The 22634-nt window shown below is 37.9% G+C and overlaps 1 protein-coding gene across 7 annotated transcripts in view; it reads right to left on the bottom strand.

The window, feature by feature from the left end:
- Positions 1–1749: 1749 nt before the first annotated feature.
- The window catches only part of LOC135217473 (protein sidekick-like), a 258080-nt gene continuing 237195 nt past the window's right edge, over positions 1750–22634 (bottom strand). For 5 of the 7 annotated variants that reach the window (XM_064253381.1, XM_064253385.1, XM_064253384.1 and 2 more), the window contains 2 exons: positions 16260–16549; positions 1750–4882 (listed from right to left, as the gene is read on the bottom strand). In XM_064253381.1, coding sequence (XP_064109451.1) covers positions 4637–4882; positions 16260–16549 — 536 coding nt within the window. In that variant the 3' untranslated portion in view covers positions 1750–4636. The remainder of the gene's footprint in view (positions 4883–16259; positions 16550–22634) is intronic. The other 2 variants (XM_064253382.1, XM_064253388.1) reach the window with 1 other exon arrangement.

Genomic DNA, 22634 nt, shown 5'->3' with positions numbered 1-22634 from the left:
ATCCACATGCAGCCAAAGAGGGGCAACTGGCGTCATCTTCAGGCCCTGTACGTGAACAGATAGCTTAGGCCTTCCTTGGCTGGCTGAATGGTGAAAACGCGTACACATCCATGTTGTTTCATGGATGTCGGAAGAGATCCTACATCGCTGCCCTTTGGTCTGGCAGTTGATAGCTGTAGAGTGGTAAGTTGCTGTTTTAAGTAGTGCTGAACAGGATTGATTGGCAGCTCCACACTTCCAGCAGCTTACGTACCACCTCCTGATGCAAGAACCACTCCATCCCCAGAATCTGGACCTTTTTGCTCAGATGATATTTCTTATCCCTGGGTGTACCTTGTAGTTAGGTCCCCCCTCTGCTTCCTCCAGTCAGTTAAGCAGTTTCACTGCCATCACACAGTTTGGGTGATATTGTTCTACCTTGCTTGTTGATACAGGCCACTACGGTTATATTGTTGCTCATCACAACCACCGAGTGGTGTTTTAGTTGATCTTGCAAGTACTGTAGTGCTAACCATGCCGCTTTCATCTTGAGGAGGTTGATGTGCTCCTTTCCCTACTTGATCCCCCCGGTCCCTGAAGCCCAACCCTCATTCAGCTACACTTCCCACCCTTCAGGAGGCGTCGTTGGATACCATCATCTCTGGGGATGGCTTGCCAAGTGACTCCTAACTGGAGATTGTGAGGATCCAACCACCACTCAAGATTCCTTGTCACTTCCTTGCTCACCAGAATCAGCTGGTGAGGAGACTCCTCCAGCAGCTACCAACGTCTTCAGCTGCCACTGCAAGGATTGAGGGTGGGACCTCCCTCTGGGCACTAAATTCTACAGGGATGTCAGGTAGCCTATCAACACCTGCCACTGCATCATTGTCTGGGTGGCCCCTGCCATGAACCTCTGAGTAACATTTTGTAGATAGTCTAGCCTTGTCAGGGCCAGAAAGCTTCTTAGCATGATGTCTAGCCACACCCCACACTATAGATTTCCTGCTTTGGCACTAGGTCCAACTTCTGATTCATAATTGCCCCCTGGTTCCCAACATAGTTCCAACACTTTGCCCCATCCTTCTGTAGCTTCTGGATCTATGATGCAAGGTAATGCAAGTCATCTGGGTACCTTCTCAGTTGTATCTTTGTGAGGGGGCTTAGTGGAACACTAGCTGGAAGACCAGAGTGAAGACCTGCAGAGCTGCAGAGGGCTGAAGCAGAGGTCTTTAAAATGGTACATTGTCTGTTGGCAGATGAACCACAGGAATCTTCTTAACTGGTGGATTTAGATGTAGAGACATTGGGCAAGTTTATCAAGACTATGTAGCCTCCCTCTGTGATGGAAGCTGATGCTGACTGGGCAATTCCCTTCAAAAACAGTGACATAACTTATTACAAGCATTATCTTTCCCCGCACAATGCAAATCTTGGGCTTCACATCCATAGTAGCCCTGTCACGAGCAAAAGGAATAAATGCACTTGGCACTGATGGTTGACAATCAGAGAGCACAGGCAAAGCCCTACCTAACACCTAAGGTATCACACACAAGGCTAATGCAGCCTAGGAAAGGCATTACAATTTACACCAATCAATTTTAACTGAGCATCAGCATCATGCATAGCTTGTTACACACACACACACACTCCTAATTGTGGTCATGACATGTAACACAATGGCCAAGGTAGGCTAACAGAGGTCATATATCCCTATGGGAAATATGGTTTACTGGAAAACAATTGATAAAAGGCAAAAAAAAGACAAAATTTATTTGAGTTTTATTATAAAATTCACAATGTTTTACAAAAGGCCTTGTACTGTTAAAAAAATCATTGGAAATGAAGTTAACTCTTAATCCACACTACCTTTTATGGTTTAAGGCTGAAAGGAAAATGATATGTAAGTACTGTGCTTCAAGTACTTAGTCTTAATATGAACTGTGCCTTCAGACTTACACACCAAAGCTATAAACATTGTCAACCTTCCACTTACAAAATGCTGATTAAGAAGTGTACCAAAAGTTCAAGTCCTGACATTCCTTTACTTATTGTCACTGGCAAAATATTAATTAACAAAATAAGACTTAAAAAGCAGGGTAGAATATAAAGCAAAAGCCAGTAAGTACTGCAATTTCTGCTGTGTTGTGCAATGTAGGAAATGTTGTGCATATAAAATCTAACTGCTTTGTCAGGAAGAAACTGGTTAGTTCATAAAAAAACACAATGGCATCAACTATGCAAAAGGTGAACAATTATTTTCCTCAGAAATGTGATATATTCCCTACCACAAAAATAACTGAAAAACATTACCATGAAAAAAATCCTGACCTCTGTATTAATATATTTTCTTTTTCATAAATAAATTAGACATAGCAAAACACTAAAATATCCATCAAAAAGGAAATCCGCCAGAGAAGCATATGACGACATACCAACATAATCTGCCAAGCATTCATAATTTTATGAAAATACTGTGCACTTTCCAAATATTTGTGAATGGAATGCCTATAAATGCACTGTTAAATGGCAAAGATAGATTTGTTAATGCTCCTTACCAATGGGCATAATCTAGACTAATAAAACAAAAAGTATTATTAAATGAATCACCTACTATATTATAGAAGGCACTTCCAGTAATCTGAGATGTTACATGCTACATATACACCAATTTGTCACCTTAAAGAGATCAATACTTCACAAAAATCGAGGGCAAACCCCTACACTATTTTTAATAAATGCATTCAAATACTGAACATTTACTGTTTCTGGATATAAAGACAAAAGACACTGGAATGGCAATTAGCATACTTCTTCAAACATAACATGAGTTTGGAGAATACAGGGGTAAAGTTTGCACCATATTTCAACTAATCATTCACTGTGTGTATAACTACAAAGAGGAGCTGATATCACAATTGTGATAGAGGTAAAAATAGTTTAATAACAAAAGAACTGCCTTACAAATCACACTAAATATTATCACATCAGATAATGAATGCACATAAAAGCACGTTTAATATATCCCACTTGGCACATACTGAAAATACCTGTGCTAGTCACTTCAAAAGAAAAGTAAAATGCACTGAATAAGGAAATATTCTTGTGCAAAAAATGCCCATCATTCAGGAATAACTGCATAGGAACATTTTTGATGAGGCAATATATTTCAAACTTGAGCCTTGTCCTCCTTTGTGTGTGTGACTTTCCTGTTTTAAAATGAATTTAGTTACTACTGTAATGCTTGTAACTCTAATTCACTACCTTTGTTCGAGTTACAAACAGGATAAAGTTATTGGTCCTTATAAGAATAATACTAATGCTGCTGCCCAATCTAACTATTTGAAACACTCTACGAAGGCATTTTTACTTGAGGATGTCATTAATTGTGTTCACTCCACATGTATAGAGCAATTACTTCTAATTTAGAGATCCATTTATAACAACAAAAATTCATTCTCACAATAATATGAGATTCTTATAAACTTAGCACACTCATGTACTCTTGAAATTTTAAAACTAATTTTACTTGTCAAACACTGACATTAGTCTCTCAAAGTTCTCCTAAAGTACAACAGGAGCTTTGCCAATTTCTAGTAAGCAAGTCAAGTAATGCACTCACCACTGTAAACCAATGTTAGTCCATGTGCAGATGTTAAGAATGGAACAAAAAACGAGGGTGAATCACCACCACATTCCATCTAGAAGGGCAAATGATATGATTTTCTCAACATGCTCACAGCCTCCCACTTCTATATATAAACATCTGTATAACTAGAATTACTAAAGCATACACAAGAATTAATGCACATATATCCATTTATAGTACAATATATAAATGGGCCTGAGGTCAGCCTGGTCACCATGGAAATGACGAAGCCACAAGACTCCCCCATAGTAAGGAAGTGTGTAAATAATTACAAAGGCATTTCCTGCTTCATTTCAAATGACAGATTGAACTATTTCTGGGATGGTAGAAATGACAAGCAACCCAATTTTAAAATTCCCAAATGCAGTATGTCAACTTAAATCATAAAAAGCACCTGTTATAAAACAATCTGTTGATGGTTTCTACCTGGTGCTTAGCACAAAACTAGTACTGAACTGACAGGAATAAATGTAATCCCACTATTCTCAAAAAACAGACATAAATAACCTTAATGCCATTCAAATGTCAAGCATAATAATTATGCTAGTAACAATTTGGATATAAAATGCAAAATAGTACAGTACTTACCACCAACATAAGGCTCCCAATTCATATTCCTATCCTACATGCAACATTTCATTTATTCTGGAGTACTTTACATGGGAGGGTTATTTGGAAGAAAGAGACAAATGCCTATCTGCTAAGCTATCTACAGAATCACTACCAATGAAACATGAAAAAAAGCCAAGTAATCAAATGGCATCTAAAGGAAAAAGGAGTAATCAAGTGGAATCTTTAGTCTAATGCTGTACATATCACAGATATTTTAGGACTGAAGGGTCCTTTTAATTAAATATGTGGCAGTAACATAATGACTTCCTTCTATTTTTACAAATCTTCCTACAGTTAACGATGAGCCGTCCACATCTAACATAGGATATCACAAGTTTACAAAGACTTACAATAACTTGTCTTTTCTTATCAGTTATGTACCCTTAAGTGTACTGACTATACAAATGATGAGAACCCAGGCAAGGGGGCCCTTGATCCCGCCATGTTGTTCATTATGATTTGACCGCCATTGAGACTCATGACGGCACTACCCTCCGCTTCGGAGTCGGTGTAGCTCGAGTAATTTCGAACCGGCTTTTGACGGCGCCAAGACTGACGGAAGGTTTCGTTGACGTTGGCATAGTGATTCACGAAGGAATGTGGTTCTGAATGATGTGATTCATTTTCACTCTCAGATTCCTGCTGTGTGAGAGAAAAATTTAATTAGATCACTCTCCTACTTTTAAAAGAAAATTTAACATTACAGTCAATAGTGTATTTTTCACAAACTCAACCACGGCACTAAAATCTGAAGTTTTGGCACTGTTTCTCCAAGGCAGATACTGCTTTCATGCTTAATTGTGTAGCACAAAAAAATACTAATTCACAACGCTATATACATTCCTCTTCAAGGGTATGTAAGCAAGTTAGTTAAAAAAAATTTACTTGTATACTAAAACCATATGAAAAATTTTATCAGTTTCAATGATGTTGTAGATACTATAATCGATATGTAACACATATTTGTCATTGTATAATGTATTCTCGCCTCCCATGTATAAAGAACATTTGTATTTCATAAGTGGTAACTACTCTTGCCTCACATGTATACTGATAAGTGACAACTGATCACATTCAATTCCAATGCCTAGCATTGGAATTGAACACTTCCCCGCTCTTGAGTTTGGTTGCTCCCATGCATTTGTCCTTGTTATATTGTAACATTAATTAATAAAAGAACTTGTAACTTAGATGAACTTTTTTCAAGTCTCACCCCAACAACATGGCGCAGTAAGGTATTTCTGGAGGAAGTTAAAAGAAGCAGCCATAGATACAGGAAACTTGCAACAAACAGGAAGAAAACTGACACAGGACCATTCACCTAGTTACCAGCTTCTCTATCCACAACAGATTATATTTGTCGGTATGTAGTAGTGTATCATTTCTGTTAAATTGTGTTTTAAGCGTATGTGTGGGGGGTAAACAGAACATTATTCAAAATGGATTCTCCATGTTCTCAGGACAATCGTGACGAAACCCCACTCGCCCAGCATTTACAAGACCCTGTCTATCATCCACATTCCCCACCCGCTCTCCATCCCCAGATGTCGATATGCTAATCAGTTGATTTACTTTCATTCACATAATACCTCGAGAAATCATGAATTGAGGATCAGACAAGAGGAGGAAAGGCGGAGACAAATTCAAGAGGAGAAGCAAAGAAAATGGGAAGAATTAAGGGACCAATGACAGTGAGAGGAGGAAGAAATTCACAAGCAACAGAGAGCAGACCAATACAGCGCCTTTCTGCAAATCCTAGCCCCCCTCATACAGCAAGTGACCAGAAGAAGCTCCAGCATGCTTACTCCGACACGAGGGTGCAGCGATCGCATCAGTAAGCAATTGCCCAGAACCCGGTCCCCTTCGTCCAGATGCAACTTTCATATTTTTCGGAAATGGCGACATCAAGGGGAAGATCATTCAGTCATGGTGGATCTGCCCACGTTAACCAGGGAGAAACAAAAGTACTCCAGATGAGGATGTGTCTTATCTTGGAGATACAAAGGATCCTCTAGCACACCCTAGACATACATCCTAACACTGGATGAAGTGTCGAAAAAGTCTTGAATGCCAGTCTTGGATGCCCTTAAAGAAAACATCACGAGCCTTCGCAACGAGAATTTACATTTTAGGGAGCTGCTCCCTTGCAAACAGAGGGAAAGTCTTTTTCAGCCTTACATAAAATTTGAGAAAACTACAGAGGAAGTAGAAGTCTGTCACAGTAAATCTTCAGTTTGTGAGCAAGCCCAGATGGAAAGAATCATCCTTATGAGAGTCAAGGATAAAGAACTGGCTAAGAAACTTGTAGCCCTTGACACCAACGCCTCTCTCTATAGATTATATTATCAATGCGTGTTGCACCAACGAGGCCACCAAGAAGGCCACTTCTGCTATTCGGGCTTCACCCTCTTAAACTACAGAAAGAAGACCGAAGAAACATGGAAAAGATGCCACCCATACCACACCATTACAGTGTTTCATGCCAGTCATGCAGCTGCCACACAACAGATCCAGAGAGAAGTGACCAGCAGCAACTGTGCCCACAAGGAGCATTGAACCAAGGCACAGAGATGCCCTGCCAGACAGGTCCAGTGCCGCCAGTGCAACCAAGAAATGCTTGCCAGTCACAGTGCTGAAATCTGTTATAGGCCCTCAAGTTACCCCAGTGTTCACTGCAGATGGCTCTACAATGACACCTGCCTCAAGATCCTTCACAGCTACTCTATCCTTAGATCCTCGCTTAACAGGCTCTCTTAACTAAGTCCATGAAGGTGTCCGAAGCCCCTCCTGTCATATAGCCCCTGGATGCTACCCATGTCAGTAATAGGTGTTAAAAGCTGCCTCTTCATGCCACCACATCGCCTGCCAAACCCAGAGACTTCTTTTTTCCAACTAGAGTTCAAGGACGTGTTGATCACCAAGGATGAACTGAGGAAAGCCTCCCTCACAAACTAGTGGAAGGACCGGCCCAACCTCCATGTGCACCTACCCCAAGGAAGATGCTGTACCGTTCACCATCAACACCCTTGCCAGATAATGAGGCAGAGCTACAGTTCACGGTATAGATCAGGGTATCACTAAGCTCGCTGGTGACAAACACTCAGACTGGTGTCCCCCATTCGTCGTAGTAACTAAGGAAAAAGGCCTTTGAACCACCATCGACCTCAAGAGCCAAGTAAAACGGCCAGGCCACCCGTCACCCTCGCCGTTGTCTTGCATCTGCAGCATTGATCCGAGGGCAAAGTTCTTCAGGTCCCCTGCAAGGGAGGGTACTGGCAAATGCAACTTGCTGAGGAGGATGGAAATAAACCACACTCATCACACACAATGGCTGTTTCCAGAATCACAGAGGTCCAATGGGATTTGCGACCACAGGAGATGCCTACTGCCTTCAAAGGTGACAGGGCATCAGGTATGCCAAGCTGCTTGCCAGTACACCATACGGTTGTGAACAGATTCGGTGAGATGTTCTTCATGACACTTTGCAAATGGTTGAGAATTGGCACCAGTGGGCAATGGTCTGTCATCAATGTTAAATGTTGGGAGGCCTATCAGGTACAGTTTGCATTTGGATATATCCCAGGTTACAGCTAACTTCTCCAATTCAATCGTGGTGTAGCACTGAGTACAGCATGGCTCTCATTTCATTGCCCCCAAGATGCTCTACACCACAATCGAGTTGGAGATGATGTTAGCCATAACCTGGGATATGTCCAAATGCAAACTGTGCCTGATAGGTCTCCAATCATTCTTCATTGATGACAGACCATCGCCCACTGGTGCCAATTCTCAACCATTATGCTTTGGATACAGTCGAGAATCCCCATTTGCAGAGTCTGGGAGAAATTCTCACCGTATCTGTTCACAACCATATAGCGTGCTGGCAACCAGCTCAGCATACCCGACACCCTGTTGCCTACCCCTGTCAATCAGCGCTTACCACAAGAGGAAACAGACTATGTTCAGGTTAGGCTTAAGAGTCATGACCATCGCCACCACTCATGCAGCAACCTAAGAGGACATCGACTTGCCCCAGGACGCTAACAGGATTATTCAAGATCTTCGTGCTTCAGCAATGGAGGAACTGTCGTACATCCATCTTCAAGACTGCATGCACTTGGGATTTCCTAACAATCACTACAACTTTCATAATTCATTGCTCCCATTCTTGGAAACTACTGGACAGCCTCTCAGTCAATTCTGAATGCATTCTTTACAGAGCAAGGATTGCTGTAGTGCCTGCTGACCTTTGCCCTCACACTATCCAACTCCCATAACAGTCAGTGGAATGGAAGCCACAAAGTGACAGGCACAACAGACTTTTCACTAGCCAGGAAATCAACTCTGACAACAAAAGAATGAACACCCTACTGGGCCCTTCAAGTCAGTCCAGCGGAATTCATCAACATCGCAGGGAAGTCATTCCTCATTGTGATCAACAGGCTTTCTGGCTGGCCTGTGGTCGCCCCATGCTCATGTGACATTACCACCTCTGCAATGATAAGGATCTGCAGTTATTTCGGGGAAGTTAGTGCCCCACTTCACCTCAGGGTCGATTGTGGACCTCCATCACCAGCTGTGAATTCAGGGATTTCAATGGCTATCGGGTCCACTGTGAAGCATCTTCTACTGAAGACAGTGCCCTCCAGCAACAGCAACTGTGAAGACTTCGTCCATGGCCTCTTGGAGTTATGGGGCCACTCCCCTGCACAAATCTGTTTACTTGCCAGGAATTGACTGACATTGCCAGTAGTGTCCAAGCTTGTGAGACTTGCCAGATTTTACAACTCAGCCTCCAGCAGGAACCTCTGTTAAACGTTGACCACTCTACTAGGCCTTCAAGTCCATGTCAGCAGACTTCTTAAACGGGCGCAGGGAAGTCATTCCGCATTGTGACCAACAGGCTTTCTAGCTGACATGTGGTTGCCCCATGCTACAGTGACACTACCACTTTGCAATATTGAGGATCTAATATTAGGGATCTTTTGCAGATATTTCAGGGAGATAGGTGTCCTACTTCACCTCAGGATCAATTGTGGACCTCAATTTATGGACTTCATGAAGCGATGGGGAGTACATCAAATCGTTACTTCCCCGCACTATCCACAGTCCTATGGCTATGCTGAGGCCACTGAGAAGGCTGTGAAGCATCTTGTACTGAAGACAGTGCCCTCCAGCAACATCGCCTGTGAAGACTTCGAAGACTTCAACCAAGGCCTCTTGGAGTTACAGAATATTCCAAACTTCATGGGCCAAGGCCAAGGTTTTCAGATAAAGAACCTGCTCGAGATGTGGCAACTGTATCCTTGCCTCACATGTATGATGATAAGTGGCAATTGATCACATTCAAATCCAATGTCTAGTAGTACGCCACTTTCCCTTTCAGAGTTCAGTTGCTCACACGCATTGTGCCTAATACAGAACCTACAATTTAGAAGAGCTTGTTTCACATCTCATCCCAACCAACAGTTAAGATATGAAAAGAGATCCATTTGTAAACAAAAATGAAGCATTGGGAATGTAAGAATTATCATTAGCACATGAAACTACTAGTCTATTTGAGCAATATTATCTCTAAAATCTTAAAAATTTTGGGACAAAAACAGTAGAGCCATACATGGTTTCATTCTGATGTACTATACACCTTGAATTAACATGATTAACCCTTAAACGCCGACTGGACGTATTGTACATCGACTAAAATTGTCTGCCGGGTGACAAGTGGATGTACGGTACATCAACTACAAAAAGTTTTTTTAAATATTCGCGGAAAAATTTATAGGCCTAGTTTGCGAAAGTTTTTAAATCACACCCCTTGAGGGATGCTGGGAGTTCGTGGATTATGCTGTTGTTTTGTTTACAAGCGATACCCAGCTGCGCATGCGCGAATTTCTTTCTTCTCGCACTACAAAGCATCAGCGACGCATCTCAGAAATTCTTTCGTCACTTTGTCGTAATTTTTGCACCGTTTTATATTAGCCGTTACATAGAGTTTTATATATGAAAATGTGTGCAATTTCATGTAGAATACAACAAAAAACAACCCATGGTTGTAGCCTTTATAAGTTTTGAAATATTTTCATATAAATCACAGTAAGTGCCAAAATTTCAACCTTCGGTCAACTTTGACTCGACCAAAATGGTCGAAAAACGCAATTGTAAGCTAAACTCTTACATTCTATTAATATTCAATCATTTACCTTCATTTTACAACTAACTGGAAGTCTCTAGCATAATATTTCGATTTACGGTGAATTTTTGAAAAAACTTCACTTACGTCCTCACACGGGTTTAACTCGGCTGAAAATCTCAGAAATTCTTTCGTCACTTTGTCGTAATGCTTGCACCGTTTTATATTAGCCGTTACATAAAGTTTTATATATGAACATGTGTGCAATTTCATGTAGAATACAACAAAAATAACTCATGGTTGTAGCTTTAATAATTTTGAAATATTTTCATATAAATCATGATGTGCCAAAATTTAAACCTTTGGTCAACTTTGACTCAACTGAAATGGTTGAAAAACGCCATTGTAAGCTAAAACACTTACAGTCTAATAATATTCAATCATATACCTTCATTTTGCAACAAACAGGAAGTCTCTAGCACAATATTTCAATTTATGGTGAATTTTTGAAAAAAACTTTCTATGTCCACGCGTTACGAATTCATGCATCATTTTGTGATAATATTTTCTCACTGTTGCTTTGATCGTTTTACAATTTGTTATATACCAAAATCATTAAAATTTAGTGTACAATACAATGAAAAAAAATAATAACTCATTAGCTTTAACCGTTTTGCTCACAGCGTGATTTGTAAACAATTATATGAATTTTTTTTTCGCTTGGTCATATATTTCAATATTTATATATGATAATGATATTTTTTCCATTTCTGATGGTTGCATACTAAACTTCAGGCAATGCCAAAAAAAAAAGGAGTAAAAAATGAACTCTTAATTTTAAAAACTAAGCGTGCTGTGATTTTTGAAAAAAAAAAAAAATTCCACTTAGAGCTAACTCCCGAACGCCGCTGGCATACGGCACACACTTTGTAAATAGAGGCTCGGCGTTTAAGGGTTAATATGCAAAAGCCCATCTCGAACTTAAAAAAGATGGAACTAAACAGTAAGGCCAAATAAATGAAGAAAACCTAAAGCCCTTCTTTACGGAAAAGAAACAAGGGGAAGGAAAAAAAAAAGAGTAGCTCTTAATCCTAAATGAAGAGGCAGATCTGCAACTGGTAAGAGAAAAGCAAAGGACATATTACACAGTATGGTCACTGCCCAGGGTTACAAGTTACTGCCTAAGAGAAGGAACTGGCAATTGCATATCTGTCCTTGAGCAGTAGAGGAACTGGCAATTACATAGCTGTCTATGAGTTGTCATCTGACTTGTATGGTAAATTGTAAAAACCATCATCACACAATAGCAGTAGTGCTTTCTGTTTATAAACTAAAATTCTATTTATGCTTAGGAACTGGAATAGTAAGGAGGTTGAAACTTCTGAGAAAAGGCTCTCATGCATGAAGCTTACTATGTAACAAATAGAAAATTTTTTATGAGGTAATTGTAACATTGTTCATAATAATAATTTGACAATTTAGTAACTGAACAACATACACAATCTCTGAATAACATAAAAATCCTAATAGATGATTGTTAAGGCTTCATTACACATTACTGTCATAAGCATTAATTGATTCATTCAAAAAGTGCTGAAAACTTAGTAGCATTGCACCATAATCTAAACAAGAATACTGTGATCTGCAAACTTGTTCTGATCTTCATAAAAAGAACCATACTGCAGACAAACTCACACAAACCAATGGTGTTCAGTTCCAAAAACACACAGACAGATGGTAACAGAAAAATGAATAAATAAGCACAAAAAAGCACAAGCTAAAAGAAATATTATTCATTAGTTTGTACCTTTGGGGACATCTTGACAAGCTGTTTCCTCTGCAATGTGAGTGAATAAAAGATAATACAGAAAAACACTGGTATGGTAACCAATTAATGAGAAATACAAGTTGCACTCTATAGTGTTATTTTTAAAAAGTGACCCATTAAATATTAGTTATCTTTCTAGACTACATGTTCGAAACATTACTATTATGGCTATATTCAAAGGATTAAAATTGCAGCACAATGAGTTAAGAAATCTCAGAACTTCTAGTATACAGACATGCGATCTCTGGCATATTAGTAAAGCAAGAGTATTTATTTCACCATAAACCAATCATTTGTATAATGCCTACATTGTGGTCCTTGAATGTCCCAGAAATGCTACAAAATTCTAGTCCTGGAGCCTTAAAATAAGAGCTTGTTCTCATAAGATTTTAGTACTGGACATGTTGGGGAGCCAGGAGTCATAACCATAATACTTTAGGAAAAGTGACTCTACTTCAGAATTGTGGTGCTGCCAACCATGTGCAGAACAAGACCAAGCCTGAGTTCAGAAACATTTGGAGAGTGATATTTTAGCAGACAGGGCACAGACATCTGCAAAGAAAAGCTCTTCCCATACCTGTTCGGCTTCTTAGTCTCTAAGCAAGTTTCTCCATCACTCAGATCTTCAAGATCCCCCTCAGAGATGAGATGTCACTGACTTTGGCCAAGAATTTGCAAAGCACCTCAGACTCCGTAAACGAGCTTGCTAATAGCTTCCCTCAGCCACATTCACTAAGGCACCAAACCCAGCTATAAAAACCAAGATTCAACAAGAACCAGCACTGGGGTGTTATTAGTAACCACTCTGAAGATGACAAACTAAAAGCATCCATGGCTCTACAAGACAGTCTCTATTTTCTATGTGCTGAATAGGGTCTGCAACATTTCAAAAATAGAGAGGCTACAGAAACTGAGGAAGGGAAGTTCAACTCCAAAGCTCATGACTGACCCAGCTTTCAATGACTCGCCCAACTTGATTTTTTCCTCCCTATGACCACTGCAGTCTTAGACTTTCTATTTGTGATGTATATAATGCTGAGAATGGCAAGCAAATTCTACAGTACAATTTATTACACAAAAATGGGGCCTCATCACATTTTTTCTCCCATCCACTCCAGCTGCTGAAAGTTCTATAATATCCAAGGCGCTCTTCTAAGGCATTTTGACTGGTACTGTGGAGCAGTCTTATCAGATTCTATCTTCCTTCTCCCCTTCTCGAAAAGCTTCACAGTGGCAGATTATATTGTTACAAGTACTTCTTTGAAAGGTTTTGATAGTAGCTAATTGGCAGGAATAGGTCTTGGGGTTTTGGGGTGCCACATTAGCTGATGTAGGCAGGACCAAGCCACCGGACCACTCCAATAGTGCCAGCAGAATGCCTAACATTTTAATGGTGCTGTACCTCTTTACTAAGGTTGTAATGAAGAGGACTCTGGGATGAAGATTCTTTGATGTTTTGTCTTTAAATCTCACAGACCTCACTTTAGGATACCACAGACCATTCCTGTTCCCGTGGACCTCATCTGGGAACTCTGCAGCAAAGTACTCAATGACGATCAGTACAGCCATGAGGGACTTGGGGAGAATCCTAGGCTAAATCAGGCCATAGCACTGAACAGCTTTCAAGAAGAACCCAGTTTGTGTACAAGAGAAAAAGGCAGCAGTGGCCACCATTCAGATAATTTCCTGTTTCTCATTCCAAGATTCCTCCAGCAAAGAGACAGCAGTTGCTCTTTTGGCCTAAAACAGTTGATAGGAAATTAACCCAGTTTTCCCTAACTCCTTTTATAACAGTAGAGGATTATCTCCAGAAGTTCTGGAAATCATTGCTGTATTTAGGGGAAGAATTTTGGGTTATGGATGGAAGATCTCAGGAACAGCTTTATCAACTTCCATTTCTCATAACAGAGACCATGTATTTGTCGCTCCCACTCAGTATTCTACAAGGTTTTAAGTGTTGGACAGGGAGATGAGACAAGCTGGAGAATTTGGCCATAAAAGAGGTACATACTGGGTGACTTGCAAGGTTTTTACAGTCACTTTTTTAGTTTCCAAGGTGACAGGAGGATAGCAGACTACTAACAACTTCATTCTGTTGAACAGCTTTCTTCACCAAACCATCTTCGGGGTGAAAACTACAGCCTCAGCTTACCACTCCATCAGGAAAGTCTCTCTCTCAACCATCGCTAGGCCTCAAGGATATATATTTTTGCTTTCTAATTCCTTAAACTTTGAGAAAATAGGTTGTCTCATCTAGGCAGGGAAGAAGTTTCAATTTGCTATCCTTCAGCTGGACTAGAGTTCAAGTTTTACTAGTATTAACTGCACCAACACACTGGAGGCATAAAAGCTACTTGAACAACTGACTGGTAATCACACTATTAGCAGCAGAACTACACTAAAATCTGCACCTCTTTGTTCATGTATGCCACTGGTTATGCCTGTATTTTATCTATGAGATGTTGGAATAAATTTCATCAATAATCAAGAGGACAAAATCAAGAGATTTTCATCGTTGACTCATTACTTCTGTGCTGGGCCACATCCTCCAGCCAATATATTGTAGGCTTTGGCCAGCCCCTTTCATTCTGAGACATTTCCCCCACAATCACTTGAGAATTTTTTCTCAGTGCATGAAGCTCACATGATGATGGCCATCAATTTCTCAACCAGATGAGTACCTACTCTCAGCCTTGTACAATGTTCTCAAGGGCCCTCAAAGGTGGTATGATTCACAATATCTTGTGGTAGGAGTACCTCTACTACCTGGCTCACAGGAGTTTTTCATGTTTATGAAGGTATCAAAACAAGGATTGGAAGAGCACCTAAATCACTTAAAGATGGGAACAAGCATTTACAAGACAAAGTACATCACATCCACTTCCAGAAGTTGAAAGTTGCCTTTCTATGCAAGCAATATTGATTTTCATTTGCATGGGTCATCAATGTTGCTGACACTCTCATAAGAGGGAAGCTGTTCCTTTCATCTACATGGTCACTACACCAGATCTGCAAAGCTCTTTGTGAAGCTTGGACCTTTTTAAAAGCCCCAACTGCAAGCTGCCAGTTTACTGTTCTGCCCAACTGAATCCAGGACCCTTGTAAACAAATACACTGCACTACTGTAATATGGAAGTGTAAGAGCCTTAAAGAACTGGCATGAATGGAAGCACTCTTGATGAACTGTCCCTGTTAAAAAGAAATCCCTGGAGTATTTCAGAGCAGGAAAAGCTGCTTTGCAAACTGCACTTATGGAAATTCCACAAGAACCTAGAGATGCTTTAGCCACATGCATAGACGTTATCCAGCTGTGCCTCATAAGTAGAAAGTTCTCAGCATGTGCAACTTAAGTTAACACTAGATCTCTTTCAGCTCAACCATCAACTTCTTTTAATCCAGCCAAGCCACAATCCCTGGAATAGCATGTTTTGTTTGTTTCCTAGCTCTCATCCATTATTCTTTTATAACTCTCATCCTCATACACAAATTTTATGGTTGCTAGCAACTGCCTCATATATATCGCAAGTGTCTTCATTTTCTAAACATGAACCAAGTGATTTACTTCTCTTTCAGGAATTCATCCATTTTCATATGAATCTCTGTACTACTTGGGTTTCATATCTATCTTAGTTCTCTCCATGCAAGTCACAATCAGCAACCCTGAAATATTACAATTTCAAAACCTCCCTGAATGACAGAGATTATGGCTAAACAGTTTATGAGTGATAGGTTTGTTGTGGAATAAAGATCTAAGTTTTTTATTTGTTTTTAAACAACCCTAAAAATGCACAGTTTTCTACATCCTCTAAACTCAGCAGATCTCACAGCCTCAATCCAAAGTACATGAAAAGTGAGACAAGACTCTGCTATGGCCTCCTGGATCCAACTGGCACAAACATAAATAAAATTACTACCATACCTCTCTCCCTGTCAGATACATTTGCAGTCGAAAAAAATTTTTATGACACTTGCTAAGTACATAAACTGAAACAACAATGCACACAGGAAAAGAGTGAAGAGTATACTATACAAAGGGAAATTATCCTCTTACACTTGCTTACCTCTGAGGCAGTAGAGGACAAATCTGTCGGCTTCTCTGTCAGCTCACTTGAATCATCCGGATTCTCATCATAGCCTTTAACAGTGTCATCATCTGAGTAAGTGACAGAAGCTGGAGCTGGTCTTGGTGGAGATTTTGCATTAACAACAGCGGTTGCCCCAATAACAGATCTTCGGCCCAAGGTGCTTCTCTTACTCATGGTACCTCTTCTCGACTGCCGCATTTCAAAGGTCGAGAAGGCAGTTTCATCTGTATTCAAGGACTCTTCCATGGTCTTATTAGCAGCTTCTTCTGTCAGGATCAAGAAAAATAGATAATTAATCCAAGAGATTCATTAAACAATGTTCTAAATAGTACTACTATACTAACTTTAATGTAAGGAAAATAATAGGCAGCTTCATTCTTAAGAGAATACTATGATGGAGTGTTTTGGAACTAAACAATAATTCTGATGCAACTTATTTAGGCAAAATGTCTTAAAACACAATAGTGGTAATCATAGCATCTGATGCTAACATAAAAATTACATTCAACAGAAGCTGAAAGCAATCTGATTGATTCTAAAATAAACTAAATTTCTCTAGACAGTGTCAGAAAGGAATTCTTGTTACTCAAATTTTAAAGCAATATTTTTAAAAAAATTTAACAGCACCAAAGTTAGAGGGCATATAAAAGAGCAATGAGCCATTATCACTTCCCATACAGTAACTTAGGTATATCTAAAACTATGATGTTCTAACACCATAACCAGGATACGGCCGAGCCTATTATTACTTCAAGTAATTTATATGACATGAGTTTTAAATACAAATGACCAACTTTTATGGCATACTAATGATTAAAATACCATGATTAATCAATACCAATCTTCTTGACATTGACAAATTTCTGTTCTAACAATTACAAAATTCAGACAAAATACAGTGTCATACCTCTAAAAGTAAATACATAAACACTACAGCTGAAATGATCATGACATGCCAAACAACCAGGAACACTAAATGTTTGAATTACTGAAATAGTAAAGGTGAAATGTATCCCTAAAATTTATGAAATTGACACAAGTACTATATCTAATAATCATGAACACAACTTGTGAATTTTTTTAAACTAAAAAGTCAAAGTTATACGTAAAATAAATGAAACTGATATATCAAGTATTGGGAAAAACCAAAAGACAATACTCATGAACACTCATCTTGTGAATACTGGAAATGCTAAATATTGGAGTTAAGTCTTCTATGTATATACTAGGCTGATGCTAATTATAACATACAAAAATCCATTAACCCTCAACTTGCGTTAAGTGGAAATAAAATGTACAAAATTTATATTATGCATTTTGACACACAAAATCATGAGTATTCAACTTGCAAAAATTGGGAACTATAAATGGCTTTAAAAAAATTTACAACCACTGGTACAACTATAAAGATTTGATGAGGAAATAAGTGAATGTCAGCCACAAAGAAATGTCTATTAACTAAAGGAGACAAAAGAATGTGACATAAAAATAGCATACTTTCTTTGATAAACACGAGCAAATTGCTATTGCAAAGGTGTCGAGTAATACAGCTACATAAGCTAACAATATTGAGCAAAGTAAATGACTGATTCTTCATGAAAACTTATGGAGCCTATGTAAGGATTTTGTTCACTGCTACTCAAAAATTCTGGATAATCCTACATTAGAAATTATCTTTGGAATACACAAGAATTACGTCCTGGTGCTATAAAATCGTTTCAGGTGGTTGTGGTGGTGGAGACGGTTTTCCTTTAGGAGACAAATGGCATGAGATCCCGAAGATGAAGGTATTGATGACAGTTTGTTGGTAACAAGAAAAGGATTTGTCAGAGATTTTTACTTTATTGAAAAAATCTTTATATCACATTAAACAAAATGGATTTAAAAGTCTCTCTTGATATAGAGACTACACATCCCAATATTAATTGAGACTACATCCCCATATTAATAACAGACTAAAATTACTAAGAATAAATATATAAGTCACTCACACTTCTACCAAAACCAAGACGTAAAATTTTCTTTCTATGACTTTTCAAGAAAAGGGCAAAATAGCAGTAGCTCCTAATGTGCAATAATTCTGTCCCTCATCATACTGACCGAATAAAAATTAACAGATAAAAACTTGAACCTTTAACTTATTTTCCCTACATGAAAACAAGACTAGTACATCATAATTTTCATTCATTATAAATGTATTACGTCAACTTTTTCGTCTATGTCCCATGCTACTATCCTTGCATCTAACCTCACCAGGTGTAGGCTTCATCTAACACCTTTTCCAAGATTTCCTGGACCTTTATTTAGGTTTTGTCCTGCTATTTCCATATCAACTATTTTTCTGACCAAATATTCCTCACTCCTAATCACATACCCATTCAATCTCAATCTCTTTTCCAGCTCTTAATACCAAATTTCTCCACCAAATTTGTAATACAATCTTCCCAGTGTATCCTAGCCTTGAATCTTAACATTCTATGGTCATATCTTTCAAAAATCTCCTCCATTTTTCATGTCAGTGCCAAGACTTGTGCTGCATAGCATAAGTACAGGCCGTGTGCATAATGATAAGCCTTCGCTCTCTGTTAACGCCACCCCATTTTGTTTTACTTGTTGTTCCAAAAAGGAGCCATCTAATATCTGTCCTGGCAAATATATTCAACAATCACTTCATGGAAATCAACATACATTGTTATATTCAATTCAGTATTTTTCCCTTTCTGCTTCCATTTTCTTTATTTCCTATAACCTTCCTCCCTTTCACAAGGCAAGTTTGCCCATTTTTTCTTGCATATCTATTACCAACCCTCTTTTTTCCTTGAGATTTGGGACAGTTAAGTAAATTTAGCTCTTACTATAGACATTTAACTTGGGATGTCAAAACTATTAAAAAAACCACACACATGCACACAAATAATTAACTTAGATACTATCACTAAAGGCAACTGTCAATTTCTAGTTACCTGTATATGTTACTCTGTAAGCCAACTGTAGAAAGTAATACTGCAGTCTAAACAGACATCCTCCCTCAATGAGAGCAGACTCCTAACTGTATGCTACCTGATTTCCATGACTGAATTATCTCCAGAATTATTTCACAAGTAAATATATAATTACACATGTTGTTTAATCCTGTAAAATACCATACTGAAAGTATAAGCTAGAAGCCTAAAATGTCATAAAGAAATATAAGCTAGTTTCTGTAATATAAATGAAGAGGATACGACATACAAAAAGACCTGGGACATTATAGTCACAAACCCAAGAGCATTACAGAGACAAATCCTGAAATAAAGTGACGTGCTTCAACACCACAATTACTATCCTCTTCTCAAAACAGACTATGTAGGTATACCCAAAGTGATGAGATGTTCAATTTCTGAAAAGGGTTTTTGACTATAGAATGGTAGCTTTGAGCCATGACTGCTTTAGTTTACACTAAATAGGAGTGTCTATTGTATTGTCATTTTACCTATTTTTTCTAAACAATACTAATAAAATTTTAATATATTCTTCATTATTAAACTTCTTTTTTTTGAAAAGTCACAATTATAAAATGATCAGTACTGCTAAATGTTAGCAGACACTATGAATGCTTAAACTATCCCTATCAACTGTTACAAACTTTATTTATAGATGAAACCTCTTGGATGAGGAAGCCTTTTTGGCATACACACTATTAGAACACTTACTTATAACCCTTTCCTGCAAATGCATACCATGGTGCACAAAAATACCTACATTCTCACGAAAGGAACCTCACACAATTCCAAGGAAAGAAAAAAAGAAAAATGGCACAACCAATTTACAACAAACACTCAAATACCAAGGAAAGGAAACTTGCAAAGATGATTATCAGTTCTGCAAAAACCATTAGCAAATCAACCAGACAACTGATGGAGTGTAAGCAACTTATACACCATAATAGCAGTTCAGCAAATTTCTCCAGGAGGCACTACATGCACAGAAAGAAAGAACATCCATAAGTGTAATAGTGCTGATACCCTGACAACCTCTATGCTGCACTTCAAATAAAGTATGACCTCCTCCAATGAATGGGGCTGGGTAAACTGCGCTAAATTACTGCAAAACACAAGAAATCCTTGAATAGGTTACCTTACATGCAAAGTATCATACTAAGCATTATTTTTAAAAACTCATTGCTCTTTCATATATTATTTTTATGCTTTACTGTTTGAACAAAAAAGATTTTTGTTCACATATGGGTCACAGAAATGACAAAAAGGCATTATTATTGCATCTTCCGTATCATTAGTCTTTATGTCCGTGTTACGAATATGGATTTTATGTTCTCTAAAGCATACAGTATTAGTAACCTTCAACCAACTTCCATAGCACTTACATTTAAAGAACATTAGAATATAAATTTAATGTTTTAAAACATATAGTACTGTTTGTTTAAAATGTTGTTTTAAAAGCCTTGAGGTTATGAGAAACAAATGAAAATCTAAATTAGGTTATGTGAAACAAATAAAAATCTAAATTAGTGAGAATTTGTAACGTATAAATTAAATGTCAGGCTAATGACAAAAGGTATGGGCTACACGAGAATGTCCATCACTGTCAAAATTTAATTAATGACATACTAACAGCAATTTCTAAATAAAGTATCTGGTTTCTGAAAACGGGGTAGAAAATTTTTGGAATAGGAAAAATGAGCGCAAAAAGGATCAAATGAACAATGTAAAAACAGACTAAAATATTAATTTTTCCTTGTAGTAATCTGTGTCATCATAGTGAATGGACCAGGTTAAAAGACTATCATTATCTATCATGCCATTACTGTTAAGCATTTTACCAAAATCTCACTTCACTTCTTTCTCACAGAGCTGGCAATGATCCTTGGGAATAAATGAATACTATGGACCAGTAACCACACTTCCCACTCATACCTTACATACTCCAAGGAGAGTCTAGCTTAACAACCTCACTAACAACCCAATAAAGAATTGTTTAAAGTTATCAAAAATATCACCAAACACAAGTTTCATCAAAGGTCAATTGTACCAAGAAGAGTTTTTCCAAACTATAAATTATCAGTTGGTCGAAAATTAGAAAGATGCAATTACTCCATTTATGTATTTTAAAAACAAGAAATATTTTTAAAAAATATGTTACCTCAATGTTCCTTAGCACTTGCTAAAATTCTAAGATCAAGGTGAGAGATAACCTAAACAGACATTTGTTTCAATCCCCAACTCTGGACCAAAATATTTCACTAACTTTCAACATTTTTCAAAAGCTATTCTATTGATTATGACTGATTATGAAGTCCAGGTCTTGAAGACCAAGCACCGGAACCCGTCAGGATTATTCAGCACCAAAAGTTATTCTATCATGTTCTCTCAAGTACCCTACGATGACACAACAAAGTAACTATATGCCTGGCATTTAAATAGGGTGGCTGTAGCCCTTCAATTCATCCAGAAGCACTACAATACAGTTTTTATTACTCTCAATTTCCAACCTATAGTTAAAAACATGCTGTCTTCTCAAGACTATAAAAAAAAATTTATAAGACAAAGCATATACAGGACAATAAAAAAATCCTTATAAGTAATTGATATAAAAAATAAAAGAATAGGAAGTGCTTTCATGCATGAATGCATCGGAATGGTCTAAACAAATTTCTCCAAAAAAGGAAAAACAACATACAATCAATCCTACTAATTCAGTTGAAATATTCACAACATGACAACAACTGAACCAAAAATTTCTATGAATGCTAACGCACCTTGTTTATCATCACAGTGATAATGTCTGTACAATAAAAAATGCAAGTGAAAAAAAATGCATAAAACACTGTTAAAGCTGAATATTCCTCAAACAACTACTATTAAGAACAGCTATTTCATCAACAGTCTGCTACAAACTCTCGATGTTCATTTCATACCGTTTGAAAATTTCAACAAGAATCGGGGCAACTCTACGATGCACAAAATGCTCAATTTGCTCAAAATTACAATAAAACTACAAAGCCAAGTCAAATTCTTACCAATTTCAACACTTTATCTAATGTGAGGTTGAAAACTGACATGCTACAATTCTCCAAAAATCTCAACTGCAAATATTTTACATATCCAAAGAATTGTGTCATTATGTAATAAGCTACAAGAAAATTTTGAAAGGGTCACTAATATTGTAGAATAAATCCCCATGAAGATCAATGAAAATGAGTTGGGATTTATACTTTCATAATAATTAACTGAAAATTACAACTATCACTATCATAATTTATGTAAATAAAACCTTATGGAATAAGCCAAAATGTCATTTACTTGGCTAGCAAGTTCACTCAGAACATAACCTCTTGAGAAAACAATATAACAG

Source organism: Macrobrachium nipponense, chromosome 7 (assembly GCF_015104395.2).
Source record: "Macrobrachium nipponense isolate FS-2020 chromosome 7, ASM1510439v2, whole genome shotgun sequence".
In the NCBI taxonomy this organism is placed as follows: domain Eukaryota; kingdom Metazoa; phylum Arthropoda; class Malacostraca; order Decapoda; family Palaemonidae; genus Macrobrachium; species Macrobrachium nipponense.
Note: the sequence above shows the minus strand (reverse complement) of the source record. Positions and strands in the feature narration are given on the sequence as shown.